The following is a 20,262-nucleotide window of genomic DNA, read 5'->3' as shown; positions in this document are numbered from 1 at the left end:
CTGGTATGTGAAAGCTTTTCAGGTGGAGAGCACAGATGAGGAAATGGTCAGTGATTAACGTCACGCAGCCGCTGAAAGGTTTTCTGTCAGGTTTGAGTTTGGCGTCCAGCACCACAATCGCCATGAAGCAGCCGCCTTGCGCCTTGTGAGGACGGCGCCTTGTGAGGACGGCGCCTTGTGGACTGAACAAAGGCCACACCCCCACTGGAACAGAAACGAGTTTTAATTCATTGAAAAGTGCAGCAGTGAACAGGGTCCTTCGAAGGGCACTTTCTAAGTGAGGGAGATGACACAGAGCCAGGGCAGAGTGACTTCCAGAACACGTGATGCTAAGGAGAGAATTTCCAAGTCCATTGAGCAGAAAGAGCTGGTGAACCAAAGCCCGCAGTGTGCGCCTACCCAGTGGAGCTCAGCTGAGGCGCCCTCGGCTTCCTCGTGGGGATTCTGGCCTGTTTTTTGTTTAAAAGAAAAAAGAAAAAAAGAAAAAGGAAAAAAAATAGAAAAAACCCATTGTCTGTGGATAGTTGCAAGTTTAAGATTATTCCTCACAGATGAAGCTGTAACGTCCGCAGCTACCCTTACTATTCTGTACAAAACCCTAGCGCTGACAGTTCAGAAGCTGTTTGCGACAGCGTCACTTGTTAAACCCAAGGACACTCTAAGCGTGCCCTTTACTTTGTGTCTGAGGGACAGCTTTAAGACACTGAGTCTTTTAAGGCAAAATCCCTGTGTTCCACATTGGTTTCATGGTTCTCTATTTTGAAGACACCAGTGTACACGGCCTGGCCTCCAAGGGAGACACCAGATTACAAGGCCCTTGTAGGTGGGAACCCGTGCATGCTGTGGTCTATTGGTGTAAACTGAGGTCCACTCCAGTGTCAGCAGGACTGGCCCCATGCCCCACCACCCGAATGTGTCACTATAGTAAGGGCAGCGAGGTAGAGACACTCATCAACTTCCAGGCGCTGCCACAAAACTGAAGGCGATGGCAGGGTCCAAGGCCGGGTGAGAGCTGCTGGGGACAACTACGGTCACCCTCACTAACGCAGGAGACGGTGTCTGGAAGCCAGTACCCACTCTCTCCCTCTAGAGCAGCCACAGCAGAGTGTCCATCCACTGTCTGTCTCAGTACCACTGCAGTTGCTGGGGTCACGTGAGGTAAAGGAATGAACTCCATGGCTACTGCCCCAACATGGCCTCTGGGATCCCAAAAGTGGCTCCTCACTGTGTGTTCCAAGTGTTTAAAGCTGGGCAGAGGCCGTGTAAAGCTAAAATCACTTACTGCCTACACAGAGCAGGTTAGAACCACACTTCTCCTCTGCTGTCCTACCCGCACTCGGCCCTACCGCAGAAATGTCAGAGCAGAAATGGTCTTCGAGCTAAGGAACAGGAGGATGCAGTTCTGGGAAGCAAGGAACCTTGGACAGGAAATACCGACTGAACCCTAGTTGGTCAAGACTCTGGAGACTCGAGAGCTTACATGGGGGGTGGGGTGGGACAAAGCAGCTGGTCCTTCACAGCCCTGAGTCACTGACCATGTTAGGTGAGAAAGGTAGCAAACTGCAGCTGGTTCCGATGACATCTTGTGGCACTGACTTGAGAACCCCCCGGACGGGCACTTCTATGTGCAGCCCTTCAACCTGCTCACCCAAGCCCGGTCTGCTCTGGCCTCGGGCACTCATGAAGCTGCTAGCCCTCCCCTTGGCGTGCCTTCTCTCCAGGCCCTCTGAGCACGCAGCACGGTTGGAGCTACTGAGGAGCTGATGGCCCCAGAGCAGAGGGGGATTCATCTTAACCCTACACAGCCTCCGGCTGCACCAGCACAGCCCAGGGTTCCAGCAAAACAGAGCAGAGCTTGGGTGACAAGCTGCACATGTACCACGACGATGTTGTAAACACCACTTCTCTCCCTCTCCACAGACAGTTCTTTGCAGGGCTGTGTGTGTTTGACGGCGAGGCTCAGTCTGAAATGCTATACAGGGCTGTAGATTTGGGGCTAGCTACATACCAGAAGCCTTTTCTTTCTGTCCTAAAGTATTGCCGTTTATCTGAACAGTTTGACAAATTCAGACTTGACCACGAGGGAGGTCATCACACATTGTGCCCACCCAAGATGAAGGGACATGGAGAGGACAAAGACCTCAGGAGTGTTGGTTGTCATCTGAAGGAAGAGACAGGGTCAGCCACTTCAACACAGGGTTGGAGTCACAGTACTGGAAGTCAGCTGACCGGGGGGACTTTTCAAATAGGACTTGAACAGCCAGGCCAGAGCTCTTCCAGCATGGCTCTTACTGCGACCAGTTCATGAGAAAGAGGTGTGTGAGGATCCAACTGCAGAGGCTGGCACGGTCTCTACAAAGGGTGCCTCGAGAACCTTCTCGTTCTGACACTGCCGTGACTGCTGAACATGAGACGCAGGTCAAACCTGTACCTGAGGGAAGGAAAAGGACGTCACATGAACTCTAGCTAGCCATGGGGACTTCGTGGCACACGCTCCAGCAGAGTGGGGGGGGGGGCCGACACACTAGGAGGAGCTGGTCGGACAAGGCTGTAATCTAAAGGTGGTTTCTGAAGGTGAGAATATTTCCGCACAAACGGTGAGTTGAGAGAAAAGGGTTAATGGTAAAAAGCAGGAGGTTCTTAAAAAAAATTGCTATACAGCCCTGGCCGGCCTGGAAATCCTACTTAGACCAGGCTGTTCTCAGACTCACAGAGCCTCAATCTCGAGTGCTGGGACTAAAGGCAGGTGGTTAAGGGAGGAGTGGTGAATTCTAATGTAGAAAGGGTCCAGGTGGAACCTCAGAGTTCCACTGCAGGTTCACGGTCTCCTATGTATACCACCGGCACTTAGGAGCACACGGCACATGGATCTCAGATGCATGCCTGAGCCTGGCTCATGAAGCTAAACAACTCCAAATGTCTCTGGTCATCAAACACGGGCATTAATGGAAAATGTATGGACGCTCAAAGCACATGCTCAATGGAACAGTTAGGACTCTGGATACAAAGAGCACAGACTGTCCAGAGACGGGCTTTCCATGCCGAGCAGAAACACACGGCGTGGAATTCACGCTTGCTCCTGCTTGTGGCCAGTTTCTGCAGCAGTGCATTATAAGGACCAGATGACAGGCACAGGCTGTGGACCATGTGGCCAGGCAGTGTGTAATGGACGTGTGTGGCGGGGTTCCACAGCTGTGCCAACAGGACTACAGGATCTAGCCCCATGACCCTACTGCAGAGGACTCTGTAAAACCAAATGTTTGGCAGGAAAGAATAACTTGGAATGGTAAGTTAAAAACACACTCGGCTGGTGTTTACACAGCGCAGGTCAATAGGAGCACACAAAGCCAGCGTCTTCCTATTATATAAATATGCATCCGGAGTGAATTATAAAGACTGCTTTGGGTTAAACAGTGCTGGGGAAACAGGGTCACGCTGCATCCATTCTTCAGAGGGACCCCTGGGCAAATCGTACGTCTAGCTAACTTCCTGACATGAAAAGTGTGTGTGAGGCTCCACCAAAAGAAACAAGACAGCGCCGCAGCCACCCTGTTCTGGCCAGCCAGATGCTGCAGCGGGTCTGTGTTCCAGCAGCAGAGTCACTGGGGCTGGTGGCCACACATCACAATCCCAGAGAGTCCTTCCCTCTCCTTTCAAGGGTTCAGTTAGACTCTGGCTTTCAATTCCCAGAGCCAGCCGAAGAATCTACAGCTAAAAGCATTAAGCTCCTTTGGATGGCTATATCACTGTGAGCTGATGTCTGTGACTTTTGAGAATGACCTGCTTCCAAGAGGGCGGAGGCCGGACAGTGAAAATGGCCGAGCAGCCTTACTACACCCACTGTTTACGCTAGATAAAGTGACGGTGTCTCTCCATACAGTTGTCTAGCTATTTACATTCTCTCTCTCTCAAGGCATGGTGGTGCACCTTTAATTCGAGAAGCACCCAGCGTGGCTAAGACAGTTAGAGAGACCTGTCTCAAAACAAAACAAAAAGCTTAAGCTAGGGCTTGAACTGGGGGTGCTGTGAGGGTGGAGGTGAGCGCTCTACTGAGTGCGGCGGTCCTGTTGTGGCAGTCTGGTCTGTTTCTGGCTGTGTGTGCTGGGTAACCGCCCACAATCCACTTTCTCTACACATATTCATTCATCTCTGACTTGGAGAGCAGATGAAGCCAATGAGAAGGAAGAGTCAGTCACACCTCACCACACGTCACTGTTTATAAGAGCTGAAATAATCCTTTCCCAGAGACATGCTGATTTAATCCCTGTAATCTTAAAGCATAAAATAAGAGCATGCTTCTTGCTAATGCAGCTTGAATGCATGGGCAGCAGCAGTCAGTGCTCTGCAGACACAGTACTGTAGAAGGCTGCAGAGTGAGGCACACACGACTTTACAGGTAAGGACTGCCATTCACATTCAACATGCCGCAGTCGGTTTCCATTTAGAATGCATCTCAGTTCATGCCTGTTTTCAGCCATGTTTCATACGCTGGATTTCTAAGGAATGAAGCGGTCTGTTCTTGGAAGCGCTAGGATCAGGGTAGCACTAGGCCAGAGCTGACCAGTGCGACCAAGCAGAGCGCTGGGGACAGGAGAGCAGGGCTGAGCTTGTGGGCTGAGCAGCCACTGGCAGCAGAGAGCCAGGTCCCAAGCAGTTTGTGTTCCCAGCATAACAAGCTGGCACAGCAGGAACACAGCGGTCCCTAAGTGGGAGGGGCCAACAGCCTCCCTTCGCCTTCCAGAAGAGCAGGACCTCTAGGGACAGCAGCAAATAACTGAAGACGAGGGACACACACACACACACACACACACACACACACACACACACTTACCCAGGATCAAAAACCCCTGGAGTGCGACAGGTCGGCCCTGAACAGGACTGGAGCATCATCAAGCGATAGTTCATCTTTCCCAAAAGCTCTGGGTCTATAGTTTTAGCAATGTTGGTGATTTGGTCTGGGTCTGCAGTTATATTATAGACTTCTACGAACACCTAGGGGCAGAAAGGAAGGAACAAAGGAAAAAAGCAAAGGTTATATTAGAATATTCCTAAGGTAATTATTTCTAAATGGAAAGGGAATAGAAAACCCAAGGCCCATCCATCAGGTGGGCTAAGGCTTCAAGATCCACACATTGCATACTGCTGGGGTTCTCCAGCACTGGACACACAGTCCATGCTGAACTGGGGTCCCCTGTGCACTACACATTTTCAGGATAGTAACGGCCTCAGTACCAAGACAGTTTTGCAGGGACTTGGTGAGGGGATCACTGAAAGCCATGTTTGCCCCAGAATCTGGGGATTCAGGCGAGGACGGAGCTGAGAACTGCGCTGACTTCTGGCCCCTGAATCATTTCCTACTTTTAAAAGTAGCTGGGGCTATTTCTTGCCAGCGGGGAAGGCTACAGCTGTATTATGTCTACGGTAGCATTATCTCTGACAGTAGACTGTCTGGCCTCAGTACCTCCCTCTCATCTGCATATGGTTTTTCCAGGACATGCGAGGTGAACGCTGCCCTCAGTCTACCACGCGACGGTACCAAAACCAAACAGATAAACACAGGGAAGGACAACTCAGCTCAAGTGAAGACTGTGTTGCTGAGCTGCCAGGAAGGGACAGTCCCCTTCTAAAGAAGGCAGTGAGCATTTACTTCCTACAGTAAGAGGAAGAGGCCAGACCTGGAGCAAGCAAGCACCTGCTGAGTTCAGTGTGACTGCAAGGCCCGGGGTCTTTGGGACCCTTCAGGTGATCCACGGTTATCAGTGTGGCCAAGTCCCATCTTCTCCCAAGGATTTGTCTCCCGCTCTAGTAACAGATAGCATTGGCTTGTGCTGTGTGAACCAAGGGAGCTTCTGGGTAGGTCAGATGCTGGCCAGTCTGCTGGGAATGTCCTAGTTCCTCTCTGTAGATGCTGAAGTGCTCACTTTTAGCCCACAGACCAGGCGTGTGTCATTCTGAGAGAGTCAGCTGTGCACTTAAAGAGTGGGGGCTGTGGGGTGGTGAGGAGAGCAGGCTCCATTGAGAGAAGTCAGAGGACGCAGCCCGTCTGTATGACTGTCTTGAGACTGCAGAGAAGAAACTCGCCTTCCCCGGGTAGTGCTGGGACGGATCAATGCCACCAGACCCAAGTCCCCCTTACCTCCTGGTCATCAAACTCGCAATACTGCAGGTTCCACAGCGATGACAGGGTCCGCACACAAGCATAGGTGTTGTTGTAAGCGTCTTCGCACACGCAGTCTGGGAAACATTGCTGGGGAACATTTTACAAGTTAAGTGAGGATCGCTCTGACAGTAACAGAATCTGATGACGGCACAGCCGGCTGAAGCTAGTTACCAGGGACAGGAACTAGATGTCAAATTAATCTCTCTGAAAGATGATCTGGAAAAATCATCCTGGGGTGAGAAGAAAAATGCAGAGTGCCCCAAGATCTCAGTGCTACAAAGGACCAAACCCCATGTGCTCTGCCAGTCCACAGTTGGCTGTGTTGTGTTTTTACACACACACACATTTTAGACCCTGCTCCCCAAGGGCCCTTGCTGGTCTGAACTAGAAATCCACTTGTCTCTGCCTTCCAAGACCTAGGATTAAAGGACCGTGTGCCCACACTGGGCTGGGTCCTTTACTCAGAACACTGAGTGACAGGAGACCCAGTGCTCAGTTCCCCAAAGCCAGTCAATGTGGCGATTAGCATCTGTGTGACCTGCCTGGATGCCGCCAGTGTAAGGCATGTGATGGCACATGGGGCAAACCCCATCTCTCCATCAGCCCCTGACAGTGTGCCGTGGGGAGGGTAAGGTGAGGGGGCCGAGCCTGATGCCAGGACCAGGCAAATGGCACCAGTCGGGTGGTGAGAAAGCTGCAATCCAAGAGAAGCTCTACTCACAGACACTCCAGGACTCAAGGAGGGGCAGGTCGGGTCAGTGACGTTACGGCCTTCTCCTTGGTATTCCACCAGGACATCTGACCTCCAGGTTAAGTTGCTGGCCCCTTTCTAGAAAAAAGAGCAGAGGTGGTTTCTGCGAGGCACGGCTGATGTAAGAAGAGCAGCTCTCACCGTGCTGCCTGCGGGGCCTTTGGACAGGAGTGATGAGAGTGGACGCCGATGGAAGTCACCACTGTCATTTCTGGGATTTACAGTCTATAAGGGACTTAGAAGGTTTCATAGTCCTCTACAGGGCAGTAGTGAGGCAGGCTGAATGGAAGTTGGTAGCTAACAAGAGCTGACGGTGGTCCAGGCTGTTCCAAACCAGGGTCCGTGTGAACAGTGCCTAGCGGAGAGGAGGTAGGCCTGGGCGGGCAGTGGGGTGCAGATCCTGAACTACCACCCACATGTCATGTGCATTCCATGTTGCATATTAGCCGTGTGAAGAGAGGCGGCAGCATTTGAAACACACACATTTGAGGCAGACATATGAATACTGGAGAAAGGCAGGCTCTAGAACAGGAGAAAGTGTGAGATCAAAAGCAGATGACTTCAGGAATTCAGGATAGCAGAGAACATGGATGTAGGTGGGTCATGGACCCCAGCTTCCAAGAGGAGGAAGCAGGAACAGGATGGAGTGGACAGCCAGGGGATAAATGCCAGGAGGCCCCAAGCAGCAGGCAAGCTGGGCCCAGGGGACAAGCCTGCAGCACCAGTTACTTGGGAGGCTGAGGCTGAGGAATGACAAGCCCAGTTTGATCACTGGGTAACATACCGAGTCCCCTCTCTGCAGAGTAAGAGGCAGGAGATGGTTAGGAAGGGCAGAGTAAGGCTGCCCGAGTCTGACTGAACCTGCCTTTGGCCTTTTCTGTTCATCTCTAGATCCTGTCCTTGGCTGGTGTGGTTCTAACACCACAATCAACAATAAATGCAAGCCTTTCAAATCAGGGGAGAGCAGTTCGGGTTTTAGCAAGTCCAGTCACCCCTGGCAGCAGTCTGAGAACCATGCCTCTCAAGAACACTGACGCTGGAAGACGTGGTGGGGTGTGTGTGTGTGTGTGTGTGTGTGTGCTAGCCTGCACTGAACTGGAAGATGGGGGGGTGTGTTAGCCTGTACTGAAGCTAGAAGCCCTAGAGGGGTGGGTGCTAGCCTGTGTAGGGCCTTGAATTCCAGGAAAGGGAGAGTCTGTGAAGAAGATTACTTAACTCATGGCTACAATCAAACCCGAGCAAAACTGTGCAGGTCCCAGTTTCAAATTATGAGTCACTGGAGAGTGCAGAAATGCCCCTTCTTCCTTGTTCATGCTGCCAGAGCTGGGGAGAGCTTATCTGTCACGCGTGGGTAGGCCTGAGTCCCACACTTATGTGTCAAGTGTCCAGAGGACCAGGTTATGGCCCATGCCAATTAAATCAGCAGCTCTCATTGCGGTGGGGGGCAACACTAGGATCTCATTTCCCTAGGTGACTCTAACGGGGACCAGGGTGAGACTCAGGGTCCAATAATATCCCATCTCCCAGGGCACCCGACCTAGTATTCAGTTGGGAGTCATGCTCTATGCTGCTCAGACCAGGAACAACGAGAAAAGACGCCTACTTCTGCCCCCTTTGTGCAGACCTGCAGAAAAGAGCAGAAGAAACTCCCCAGACGTCCCTGTCAGTTTGCAGAAATCTGTAAGAAGAATCCCAGAATCTGGGAAAGAAGTTAAATGACAGAGCTAGAGGCCCACAGACACTAACGGAGGAGAGACAGACAGCCGGGTCATGATGTAGTTAGGTAATGGAGGATCAGGTGGCTGAGAACAATGAACAATATGGATCCATCTTGCAAACAACGCTGAATTCTCAGAAAGACAAGACAGATCCACTGCAGAATCGTGTGTGTGTGTGTGTGTGAGACGCTCAAAGCAAGGCCAAAACTAATATGCTTAAGGTGACATACATAAGTAGCATGGGAACAATGAGGAGCGTCAATATACATAGATTTCTCCTAATTCTTTTATTTCTCCTTCCCTCTCCTGTGGCCCCCCCTCCCGCCCAAGGCCTTACATGCTACGCAAGTGCTCCACATGAGCCGCAGCCGCAGTCCTGCCAATACTGCCATCTTTCCACCCACACGCGGGGTAGTAAACTAGCTGGACAGTTATTTGCCTGCACCTCGTAAATAGTGTGCAAGCACCCTCCATTCCTCAGACTTCTGAGACACTGGGCATTAATCTTTCGTCTTTGCCACTCTGAGGTGACAGACCTCCTTACTTCAGCCTCTGTTTGATGACACTGAGGTGACCACAGTGACCTGGGCCATTCTTCTGTTCCATAGGTGGCTGGTTACTCAGCGCTCTCTGGTTTACTTCTATTGGGATGTCAACCTCTCTTTCTAAGTCCTCACATGCCATCAACTATCCTCCTGTATGGACCTGGATGACCCTTCGGTCACCTTGTTTGTTCATGGAGGGGAGGGGAGGGGAGAGAATACAGAATGCCAACAACAAGTGGTCCGTCCTGTCAGTCAGCCAGGTTTTTTTTTTTTTGGGACTGTGTAGCCCTGCATGTCTTGGAACTCACTCTGTAGACCAGGCTGGCTTCAAACTTATAGCGATTCATCTGCCTCTGCTTCCTAAGTGTTGGGATTGAAGGTGTGCGCCACCACCACCGAGTGTCAGTCTTTCCTTTAGGAAGCTCCTTCCCTCCACATGGCGAGACAAATCCTGTCCTTTGACTACCAGGCTTAGGAATTTTACTTTGTCTCCCTGGGTTTCCTCAGAGCTCGGGCTCTGTTGACGGCACTCACCAGAATGGGCAGTAAGGACACTCCATCCATCTGCGTCTTATTCAGGTCATAGCCAGCAAGGTCTAGGATCGTGGGGCCCAAGTCAATATTGGAGACCAGCATCTGATGAGAGAAGAAAACAGGCTGGGACACAGCTGGTCTCCTCTCCCTTTCCCTCTAATAAACCCGAGCTGCCCACCAGAAGCCCCCGGCACCACCACTTCCCATAACCCATCCTCTCACCCCAGCTCCACTCAACTGCAGTCTAAACAGGAGCTTATCAGGTGCACACGCGAAAGCACGCGGGAAGCTGTGCACTCATCTTAGCACACGGTTACCAGCAGACCATCTGAAAAACTCCTGCAGTCTCCTCATCGTGACTCATGGGAATACTGCCAACTACTGCGGCAACCTGACATTCACATCCGTTCACTAGACTGGACCTCACATGCATTCCTAGCATTTTTTAAAGATTTATGTATTTTTGTTTTATGTGCGTGTTTTTGCCTGCATAGATGTAAATGCACCACAAGCATGCAGTGCCCAGTCAGAAGAGAGCCAGGTGTTGGTCTTCTAAGACAGTTTTACTTCTGGGTTTTACAGCAAGCCTTAGAGAGCCTTTGGGGTTCCCACCTCCCGCCTCCTCTGTGCTGAGATCACAGGCTTTTCTATGTGGATTCTGAGGAACAAACTCAGGTCCTCGTGTCTATGTGCGGCTTAGCCTACAGAGTGAGCTCCAGGTCAGAGAGACCTTATCTCAAAAAAAGCCCCTGAGAAGCCAGGCCCAGTGGTGCACATCTTTAATCCCAGCACATGTGAAGCTGAGACAGGCGGATCTCTGGGAAACAGAAACCAGGTTGGTCTACAGAGAAGGTTCTAAGACAGCCAGGGATACATAGTGAGACCCTGTCTTAAAACAACAAGGCAAGCAGTTCCCAAGAACCTCACTTGGGGCTGTCCTCTGGCCATGCACACACCCACCCACAATAGTAAGTCTTTGAAACTAGGAAGGAAACTTATTTTAGGCAGTCAAACATGGAGATTAAAAAAAAAATCAATTAACTGTAATTTTTAATTTAAAACCAAGCCAGGAGGGCCTGTATGAAAAGCGGGGCTCAGATTTCCTGGTAGCTGGGAGAGCCAGTGATGCACAAGCTGGCGCTGAATACATTAGCGCGCCTCAGCAGATGTGGGTTACCATGCCACGGAGACACCTTGGGGAACAGTAATCCATATGTCACTGAGAAAGCGCACCAGAGCTGTCCCCAGGGATTAGCAAGACCCACAAACATGGGTCAGTTTTCTTCTTGCCAGACCCCTGGGTGAACTGAGCAGCTTGGCTCACAGTTGGTAAGTCTGGATAGAACAATGGAAGAGATCGCACAGTAGGAACATAAGCCCCTGAGCCGTCCCATATGCAATGGGGCAGTCAGCACAGGGTGTAAGAGAAACTAACTGTAAATACCAAGCAATAAAAACCCAAAGGAAAACAGTGACTGCCAGGCTCACAAAGACTCACTTCTAATTCCAGAGCTGCATGGGGGAGATACTTCCTAATGGACTTTTGCTCAAGGCCTGTCAATTCCAGTACAAATCACTACGATTTGGCTTAAGTACCACAAACATACATGTGTTCCCAGGATACTTTCTTCCCATATACACACAATTACTGTGTCCTCTTTAAATAAGACATGACTTTTGCGTATGAAGCAGATGGTTTTAAAAATGTACATGAACTGATGAGAGCCAGAGACCTTTTGTGGATACAGATTATGAGCAGAAAATTAAGAACTAAATCTACCGTTGGTCTCACATAAGTGTATAATTAGCTCTGAAAGATACAATCCTGAAAAATTACTGAAAACAAAGGGATGTGCTCTCAATACACAGTCAGGTTCCCAGGCACTTAGCTCTGATATTAAACAACCATGGTGGCTACCTAAGGCAAGTCACACAGCACCCCAGAGGGCACCAAGGGTTCACCTGGCTAAAGAGCTTGGAGTCTATGAGAGTCTAGCGCCACCAAAGCTAAGTGGCAGCAGGTGGATCTGCCTTTAGCTTCTCTAGGTAGGAAGACACCCAGGGTGTCAGTCAGTAGAGATGAAGGTGGCTGGAGAGATGGCTAAGAGCACTTGGGGCTCTCCCAGTGAGCCTGAGTTCAGTTCCCAGTACCCATGCTGGACGGCTCACAGCTGCCTCTAGCTCTAGTTCTCGGGCACTGGTTCTCAACTGTCCTCACGCTGGGACCATTGAGTGCCATTCTCATGTTGTGGGGACCCCAACCATAAAACTATTTTGTTGCTACTTCGTAATTGTAATTTTGTTGTTGTTATGAATTATAATATAAATATCTGCTATGCAACCCCCAAAGGGGTCACAAGTTGAGAATTGCTGTTCCAGGAGATCCAACACTGTCCTGGCCTTTGTGGGTACTGCACATACGCGCACGCGCGCGCACACACACATACACACACACACAGAGAGAGAGAGAGAAAGAGAGAGAGAGAGAGAGAGAGAGAGAGAGAGAGAGAGAGAGAGAGAGAGAGAAACTTAACACCCCTCATCTGAGGACCAGGAAGAGCAAGACTTTGTCAGGGTCTTAGAGTTAACAGGTGGCCTCCTGACTTCTAATCAGATCTACCTCCCCTGGACCAGGGCAGTTTTGAAATTGTTCCTTTTTTAAAGCTTCTTTGAGGAACTGCTACTGCAGAATCTAGACCTAGACCGACGTCTTGCTGGAGGAGAAAATTCAGTCAACTTTGGCACTGAAAGACACACTCTGGTCCCGCTTCTGCGTAGTGACAGGTAGCTCAGGCCGAGGACCAAACAGCCACCGGCTCTAGACGGTGATTGCCAACACAAAATGTTCCCTGACGTTCTTTTTAATTGAAGATTTTAAAAATCTCATGTGTATGAATGCCATGCACACATGCCTGCACATATGTGTGTACCCAGAATTGTGCTATCTGCCAGAGCAGCCCCTGCTCTTAATTGCTGAGTTCCTCTCTAGGCCCCTATCCCGCTCCCCAGCAGTTCACACTTCTACTGCACACCTGTCAGCTCAGCGAGTGTGACAAAATCCCATGGTGACATCTGACACAGCTCTTCTCAGTCCATCTTACCAGTGTGGGTCAGCCCAGTGCATGTGAGAGTGAGGTATTACATGCTCAGATCTTTTCTCTTTTTAGGGGACCACAGAGGAACAAGCAGCGAACTCAACAGGATGTGAAGCCAGCTGAGAGCGGACGAAGGTATAGAGCCAGGCAGGGGAAGTGATAAGACCCTTCCTAGGGGAACCCCACTCCAGAGCCTTTAAGGACAAGCAGGTTGGGGAGCTGAGGTGGGCATTTCAGTCAGAAGCAGCAGTCAGTTGTGCCAAAGCCGAGGAGAGGCACGGTTTCCTTGGGAGGGGAAAGTGGTCCGTACAAATGCTGCCACCTCCCTTGCCTGCTCTAACATCTTTGCTTTCCCATTGTCCTGCTCAGAGTGCTGGATCCACGGACCATGTGACTCCACTCTCAGCATCTAGGTCTCTGCTCCAATGCCCAGAGGCCTCTCCTGCTGCAGCTAAAGTTTCCTGGCTTCTCAGATGCAAGGATTTAAGAATTTATCTTCCCTGGCTGCTTCTTGCTATGCCCAGGACTTCAGGCAGGCAATGCCAACATAAAAAAGTACTGAGTAAATACCATTGCCAGTGCGTGGACTCTGAGTCACACCGTGAATTCCAAAGAGGGCTCTGCTACTTATTAACTCATGTGAGCTCAGACAATTCCCTTGACCCCTTAGTTCCTTCCTTGATGGGATGGGGTAAGAGGGCATGATCTCATGGGTCCATTCACACAGCACTCAGAACTCTACATGTTGTTATGATATAGCTCTGATGAACCAGACACCATTTAAATGCTTAGAAGAGGCGCAGTTTCGTATCTGAATTTGCCTGGTGGAGTAAGCTGATGAAAGAAGGAACAGTTTGTTCGTCCCGCAGCTGGTGGGCACATTTCACTCTGCCCCCATTCAGTTTCTTTCCCACAGAACACACAGAAGTGCACATCCTGCTGATGGAGAACCTGCACATGGGTCAAATGCCATCCTGAAGATCTGCTGACCTTCCCAGCTTGCCTCCTTTGAGAGGAGTGGCCTGTCCAGAAAGTGCCAGCACTTGTAGTGGAACAGAGGTCTTGATAAGAGCAAATGTAACACAAATGATGGTTGTGAAAGCCAGTCTTCCTTTCTGCACCATGGATGTGGCAACAGGAAGTAGGTGAAAGGTAGGTAGAAAGCGAGGTGAGCATCAGCACCCACCACTACCACCACCGCACACAGCTCAGACCGCCCACATACCTGGAAGTCCAGGTCCTCTGGAGACCCATCTTACAATTTTAGCTTTATGTATTTGCTCATTTTCTCTGGTCCCAGAGCTTAGGTGACAATGTGAAATCAAGAAGAGAGAAGACATAGCTGGGAGAGCCTGTCATTTCCTGACCACTAGAGAGACGTGTTCAGGATCAAGGTGGCCACCACCTCTAGGAACAAAGAGTCTCAGTGAGATGGGCTGGCAAAGGACACTGACCAATGGAAGCCACAGAATATGCTGATTACTACAGGCCAGAAGGGGACAGAGCAAACAAGCTTAGTAAGGAAAAGGAAGTGCCTGAGAGTAGGCTCTCCTGCGTGTAGACTCACGAAATTGGGAAGAAAGATTCTGGACGTTCAGGAAGTGACACAATTCACAAGCCACTTCCCTTAAGATTTATATCAACAAACAGCAAAATCAGTAGAATGGAGCAGACTCCCTGGTGGAGCTTCCAGCCGGAGAGGGCCCCAGTGAAGTGTCTCTTATCACTCAACGCCCATTCTGGGATAGACTGTCCAGTGATTAAGCCCCTGCGCCATCTCTAAGAAACCCTAGCAAATCACTGACTCATCAGCTTCGCCAGGTGGAGCACTGCTTTGGTTAACCACTAGTGCCCTATTTGGGGTGGATGGACATTTGTTCACAGCCCCTAGGGAAAGTAAAACATTCCCACAGCCCCACACTAAACTCAGTGAGGTCAGTCTAGCAGCAAATGCCCCTGGGAGGTGGTTAGGACCTGCGTCTTAACAAGATGCCCGGGGAGTCCCACGTACAAAGCTTGGGGTATTCTGCTGTACCACATGTGGGCCTACACCAGGTCTCAAGCCACGCTGACAGGGCAATGAAAAGCAGGTGCTGGGTGTCTGTTCTATACCGCAGGCCAATCACAATCCTTCCTTCATGACCTCAGAGGGTGGACTGCGCTGGCGGTCAGCACTTAGTGCTGGCCAAGAAAGCGTGAGGACCAGAGTTCACATCTCTGGAGTCAAGGTGGGTGTGCAGCCTGACCTCCACTCCAGCCTTGGAAGGTGGAGACGGGATTTCCAGAGCATGCTGGGTAGCAAAACTAGCTTTATCAGTGGCGTCTGAGTTTGACTGACAGCCTGCCTCAATGAATATGGTGGGAGAACCATCAAGAATACAGTGGAAGACTGATCAAGGATGATTACTGATATCAACCTTGGACCTCTACATGTGCGCACATACACATGCATACATACACATATGCATGTACTGCCCATGTGTACACATGCACAGAAAAACACACATTTCACACATGCTGTGGGACAATGGTCTTCTATTGCTTTAATAAAATGCTGATTGGCCAGCTGCCAGGCAGAGAAGTATAGGTGGGGCAACCAGGCAGGAAGTAGAAGCGGGTCAATGAGAACAGGAGAATTCTGGGAAGGAGGAAGTCCTAGTCTGCAGTCCTGACCCAGCCACAGAAGAAGCAAGATGTGACTGCCCGCTGAATAAGGTACTGAGCCACATGGTTAACACAGATAAGAATAATGGGCTAATAATGGGTTATATAAGTTATAAGAGTTAATAAGAAGCCTGAGTTAATAGGCCAATCAGTTTATAACTAATGTAGACCTCTGTGTGATTTCTTTGGGACTTACGATTGTGGGAACTGAGCAGGACAGAAACCCAGACAACAAGGGGTGACAAGAAAAGGAGAATTCTGATAAGAGGAAAAAGTCAGACTGCAGTTGCCACCCAGACAGGAAGCAAGATGAGAATGCCTCGCGGATAAAGGTACCAAGCCACGTGGCTAATATAGACTACAAGTATGGGCTAATATAAATTATAAGAGTTAATTATCAGCCTAAGCTAATAGGCCAACCAGTTTATGATTAATGTAGACCTCTGTGTGTTTCTTTGGAACTGAACGGCTATAAGACCACACAGGACAGAAACCTCTGTCAACACACACATGAAAACTGGAAAGAAATAAACCACACAATTTCCGACGGTGATTCTCATGAGACTCTCTAGGGCCAGAAGTAAATCCTGAAATGAGTGAACCAAAGCTGTGCACGCTGACATGACATACACACATGACGGTGGGAATACATTCACAGGGACTGTGCACGCTGACATGACATACACACATGACGGTGGGAATACATTCACAGGGACTGTGCACGCTGACATGACATACACACATGACGGTGGGAATACATTCACAGGGACTGTGCACGCTGACATGACATATACACATGACGGTGGGAATACATTCACAGGGACTGTGCACGCTGACATGACATATACACATGACGGTGGGAATACATTCACAGGGACTGTGCACGCTGACATGACATATACACATGACGGTGGGAATACATTCACAGGGACTGTGCACGCTGACATGACATACCCACATGCGGTGGGAATATGTTCACAGGACAGTGGACAGCTGGGGGAGAGAAAAGCCCCTCTTTCCAAGGTTCCCAAGAGCAGAAGAGCCTTCCTCTCCAGGAGTGGGTTGGCTGTAGTCAGGCACCTACCTTGCTTGTCTGGTTTGGTTTGATTCCAGGTCCTCGAACCAGCAGTGGAACTTTGATATCAAACTCATACAGTTGTCTTTTGTCTATTGGCAAAGAGAACTGCCCTGAAACAAAACACACAAAGTCAATGCAGACCAGGACGCTGGCAGCACACACACCTTCTGAGCCACCGAGAAACTGAAAAAAAATGTCCTTTTAAGATCTGTCTGTTGCATGTGCATGTGTGTGTTTATGTGTGTATCTGTGTAAAAGTATGCCACACGTGTGCATGCCCTTGAAGGCTGAAGGAGATGCTAGATCTCCAGGAGCTGGAGTTACAGGTCACCTGACATGGGTACTGGGGACTGAGCTGCTGCCTCTCTAGCCCCTTAATTCTAGTTTTATGATAGAAAGCTTAACTTGCCTGGAGTCCTTTTTAGCACAAGACAGGAAAAATAATTGAGTTTATCTTCTCCAGATAAGTAATTAAAAATGACCTGTTTTAAACAGGGAAAACTGAGCTAAACAAATGTCTGGGAAGGAATGAAAGACAAACACAGAAACATGTATGCACATGTGACCCGATCCAGGTGAATGGTGACACTCCAAAACTGCCACATAAAGAGAGAAACATACCCCATCCCCCGGTACACCACAGTCAAGGCCACGAAGGCAGAAAGACCTCCTGAGGAATTCTGACAGACACACGATAGGGACAGAACAAGGAGGTTAACCTGTGGCAGTTCTGTTTGAGGAATGGTTTCAGCAACAACCTCCAAGGGAATCTCACTGACAGGTCCAGAGGAAGGGACCAGGTTACACCACCTGGCCCATCAATCCATACTGGCGTCCCCAGAGTGGCACAGCCAGACACTGTGGCCTCCCAAACTGGAGGTGGGAAGTATGGCAAGGACGGCATCTCTGGGGCAGCCTCCTGACCTGTGTCAGGTCTCCAGACCACAGTACCAATCTACAGGAAACTCTGAGTGGAAATCAACAAGCAAGGTCTCACCAGACAGTAACTAGCCAAACCCAGGATAAGAAGTGTTCTACACGACAGAAGGGCACTTTTCTCAGGAAGTCAGTAGCCACCGAGACTTGGAGGAACTCAAAATTCAAGGTCGTAAGTAGATTTATCTGCTGGATAAATTAGATGCTCATGGAACCACCTGTGGATTTCGAGTGCCTGGGAGGTGCTTCAAAACCTTTAGAAAATAGCCAGGTGCAAGGTACATGGTAATTAATCCCCACACTTTAGGCTACAGCAATCATGAGGTTAAGGTCAATTTGAGAGATAAAGTGAGTCCCCCCATCAAAAACCCAAGGGCTGGGGTGTAGCTCAGTGGTGCAAGGGCTGCAGTCTGACTGTCAGCACTACAACACCTGCCCCCTTCACCCCTACGTACAGAGAGAACCAGGGGGAGGAGGTCAGAACGCACAGTACTGGCCATCTGTAGCTGAAATATGAGCGGGAAGACAGGAAGGTGTTTTCATTAGTGCCCTACTACAAAGAGCAGGACGGATGCTGGCCAGGCCTCAAGCTCCTAGGTCAAGTGATCCTCCCGCCTTAGCCTTTTCAGTTAGTAATACAACAGCCACTCCAGCTCTACTCCGCCTGTTAAAGAACAGCCACAATAATATATTAAATGCTGAGTCAGTATGCACAAGCGGAAGCACGCCTCATGCCAGCTCAAGAGGAAACGTAAGGACATAGAAAGAAGAAAACGCTTGTCTTTAGCTAGAGGAGGTCCAAGTTAGAAGGGTGCAAGTCAAGGGCACAGAGTCCACTCAAACTGCCGCTTTCAAAAACCAGGAATGTCTGTCCCCAAACTGCAAGACTTAGTGCTAAAGTTGTCTCCTGTCTACGACACACTCCCTAAGCTCACTTATCTACAGATGAGCTCATCTTCTCGCTTTCTTCATGGCTCATGTCTAACATGGTAAATGCGTGCTCTGTTTCTGCCTGAGACCCGGTAACTCAGCACTGGAAACAGAATAATGAAATCCAGCTTCTTTGGTGGACATGCCTTCTAACTGAGGAGTTCTGAAGACCAGCGCCTGGGCCTGCCAAGTCTGCTGTGAAGCGCTGGACTCCGACCACAAAGGTGACATTGGGGACATATTTTCATGGATGACAGTGCTGACTCTGCCGCTCACCTGTATGGTAGCCGTTGTCTGAGGTATAGAAGATGTATGTGTTGTCCAGCTCGCCGGTGACGTCCAATCTCTTCACCAGCTTCTCCACGAGATCGTCAACCGAGAGCAGAGTTTGCCACCTGGGAACCAACACAGGGTGGAATCAGGACTTCAGTGGCGATGGCTGCACCAAACACCCATCCCACTAAAGCAAACGCCAAGAGCTCACTCTGTCCCCAGATTCTGTCATTGCAAAAGATTAGAAAATTCCAGAACACAGTAATTACTTCATTTCAAATCTGTTTCCAAAGAAATAAATCAGGCTTTTAATAATGAGCTAACTTTATCTTTTACTGTTTGGGAATAGAGGTAATCAGAAAGGACAGTTGTTAATTCAGTAGAGATCACGACAGGTTGGTTCAAGTAAGTCTGTGCTGCACTACTGTTTACTGGTCCAAACACTAGGCATTGGCCTATAGGCAAGAGGCCAAAGTTTGTCTACTGCCTGTTTTTATAAAGTTTTATTGACACACAGCAATATTTTCATATTGCCTAAGGCTGCCTTTATGCTGAGACACATGGCCTGCGCTTACAACATTTGCTACAATTATTATCTGGTCCTATAAAAATGTTTACTGACTTTTGGTCCAAAGTCAATCCACTCTAAGAGAAAAACAGTGGACTTTCACAAACACTGACCTAGCACATCTTTAAACTCCCAACATCAAAGATAAATACTCTGTCAATATTTGGTCTGATTTCTATGTAGCTTTTCCTTTAAGCAAGGGGAAAAATGTTCAAGCAAATAGTTCAAGTTTGTCACTTCCTTACCAAGTCTTAAAAGTAGGTATTTTAATCAGTCTTGGGGTCCAAAGAATACTTCATGCACTTAAACGCAGAAGAACGCCTGCTTGCGGAGTGGCAGAGCCCCTGAGCACGTCTCCCACTGGCTTGCCTCCGTCTGCTCAGGAATTACACAGTGGCCATCCCTGAGCCTCCAAACCATGCACACTGAGAATGGAGCAGTGCTGCATGAGTCGTAATGGTCTTAATAATAAAACAAAACATCACCACCGCAGCACTTACCTCCTTCTGAACGCGTCATCTAGGAACTGTATTGAAGAGTTTGTCATGGGAGTCTTGGCTTGCCGAATTAGCCAGTGCTTGTTCTAAAGTTCAGAAGAAGCCAATGTTAACATCAAGTCATCACCGTCACATACCAGAGAAGACAAAGGACCATCTACACTCTAGCAAACTATCTAGAACAGTACTTCTAAATCAATCAGATATCTTGCATATCAGATATTACATTATGATTCGTAACAGCAGCAAAATTATAGTTATGAAGTGGCAACAAAAATAATATTCCGGTTGGAGGTTACCACACCATAAGGAACGATTGAGAATCACATGACAGACTGCCTCTTCCTTCTGTACTCCTGCAAGCATCAGCCTTGTACTCCTGCAAGCATCAGCCTTGCAGATGGACAGATGGACAGATGGACTACTCCACTACTCTACCGGCCTCCCACTGGTAAACACCTGGTGCTCTTTCGCTGGCAGCAGTGATTAGACGCTCTGGTGAGTGCCACAGAG

At 49.4% G+C, this 20,262-nt stretch overlaps 1 protein-coding gene across 1 annotated transcript in view; it reads right to left on the bottom strand.

Moving 5' to 3' along the window:
• Positions 1-205: 205 nt before the first annotated feature.
• The window catches only part of Gns (glucosamine (N-acetyl)-6-sulfatase), a 35,104-nt gene continuing 15,047 nt past the window's right edge, over positions 206-20,262 (bottom strand). Inside the window, exons 7-14 of the mRNA XM_087902122.1 lie at positions 19,753-19,835; positions 18,688-18,806; positions 16,552-16,655; positions 9,709-9,810; positions 6,882-6,989; positions 6,137-6,247; positions 4,832-4,992; positions 206-2,431 (exon numbers count right to left, since the gene is read on the bottom strand). Coding sequence (XP_087758248.1) covers positions 2,353-2,431; positions 4,832-4,992; positions 6,137-6,247; positions 6,882-6,989; positions 9,709-9,810; positions 16,552-16,655; positions 18,688-18,806; positions 19,753-19,835 — 867 coding nt within the window. The 3' untranslated portion in view covers positions 206-2,352. The remainder of the gene's footprint in view (positions 2,432-4,831; positions 4,993-6,136; positions 6,248-6,881; positions 6,990-9,708; positions 9,811-16,551; positions 16,656-18,687; positions 18,807-19,752; positions 19,836-20,262) is intronic.

Source organism: Myodes glareolus, chromosome 26 (genome assembly GCF_982192425.1).
Source record: "Myodes glareolus chromosome 26, mMyoGla1.1, whole genome shotgun sequence".
In the NCBI taxonomy this organism is placed as follows: Eukaryota; Metazoa; Chordata; class Mammalia; order Rodentia; family Cricetidae; genus Myodes; species Myodes glareolus.
This window is presented reverse-complemented; position numbering and strand designations above follow the sequence as displayed.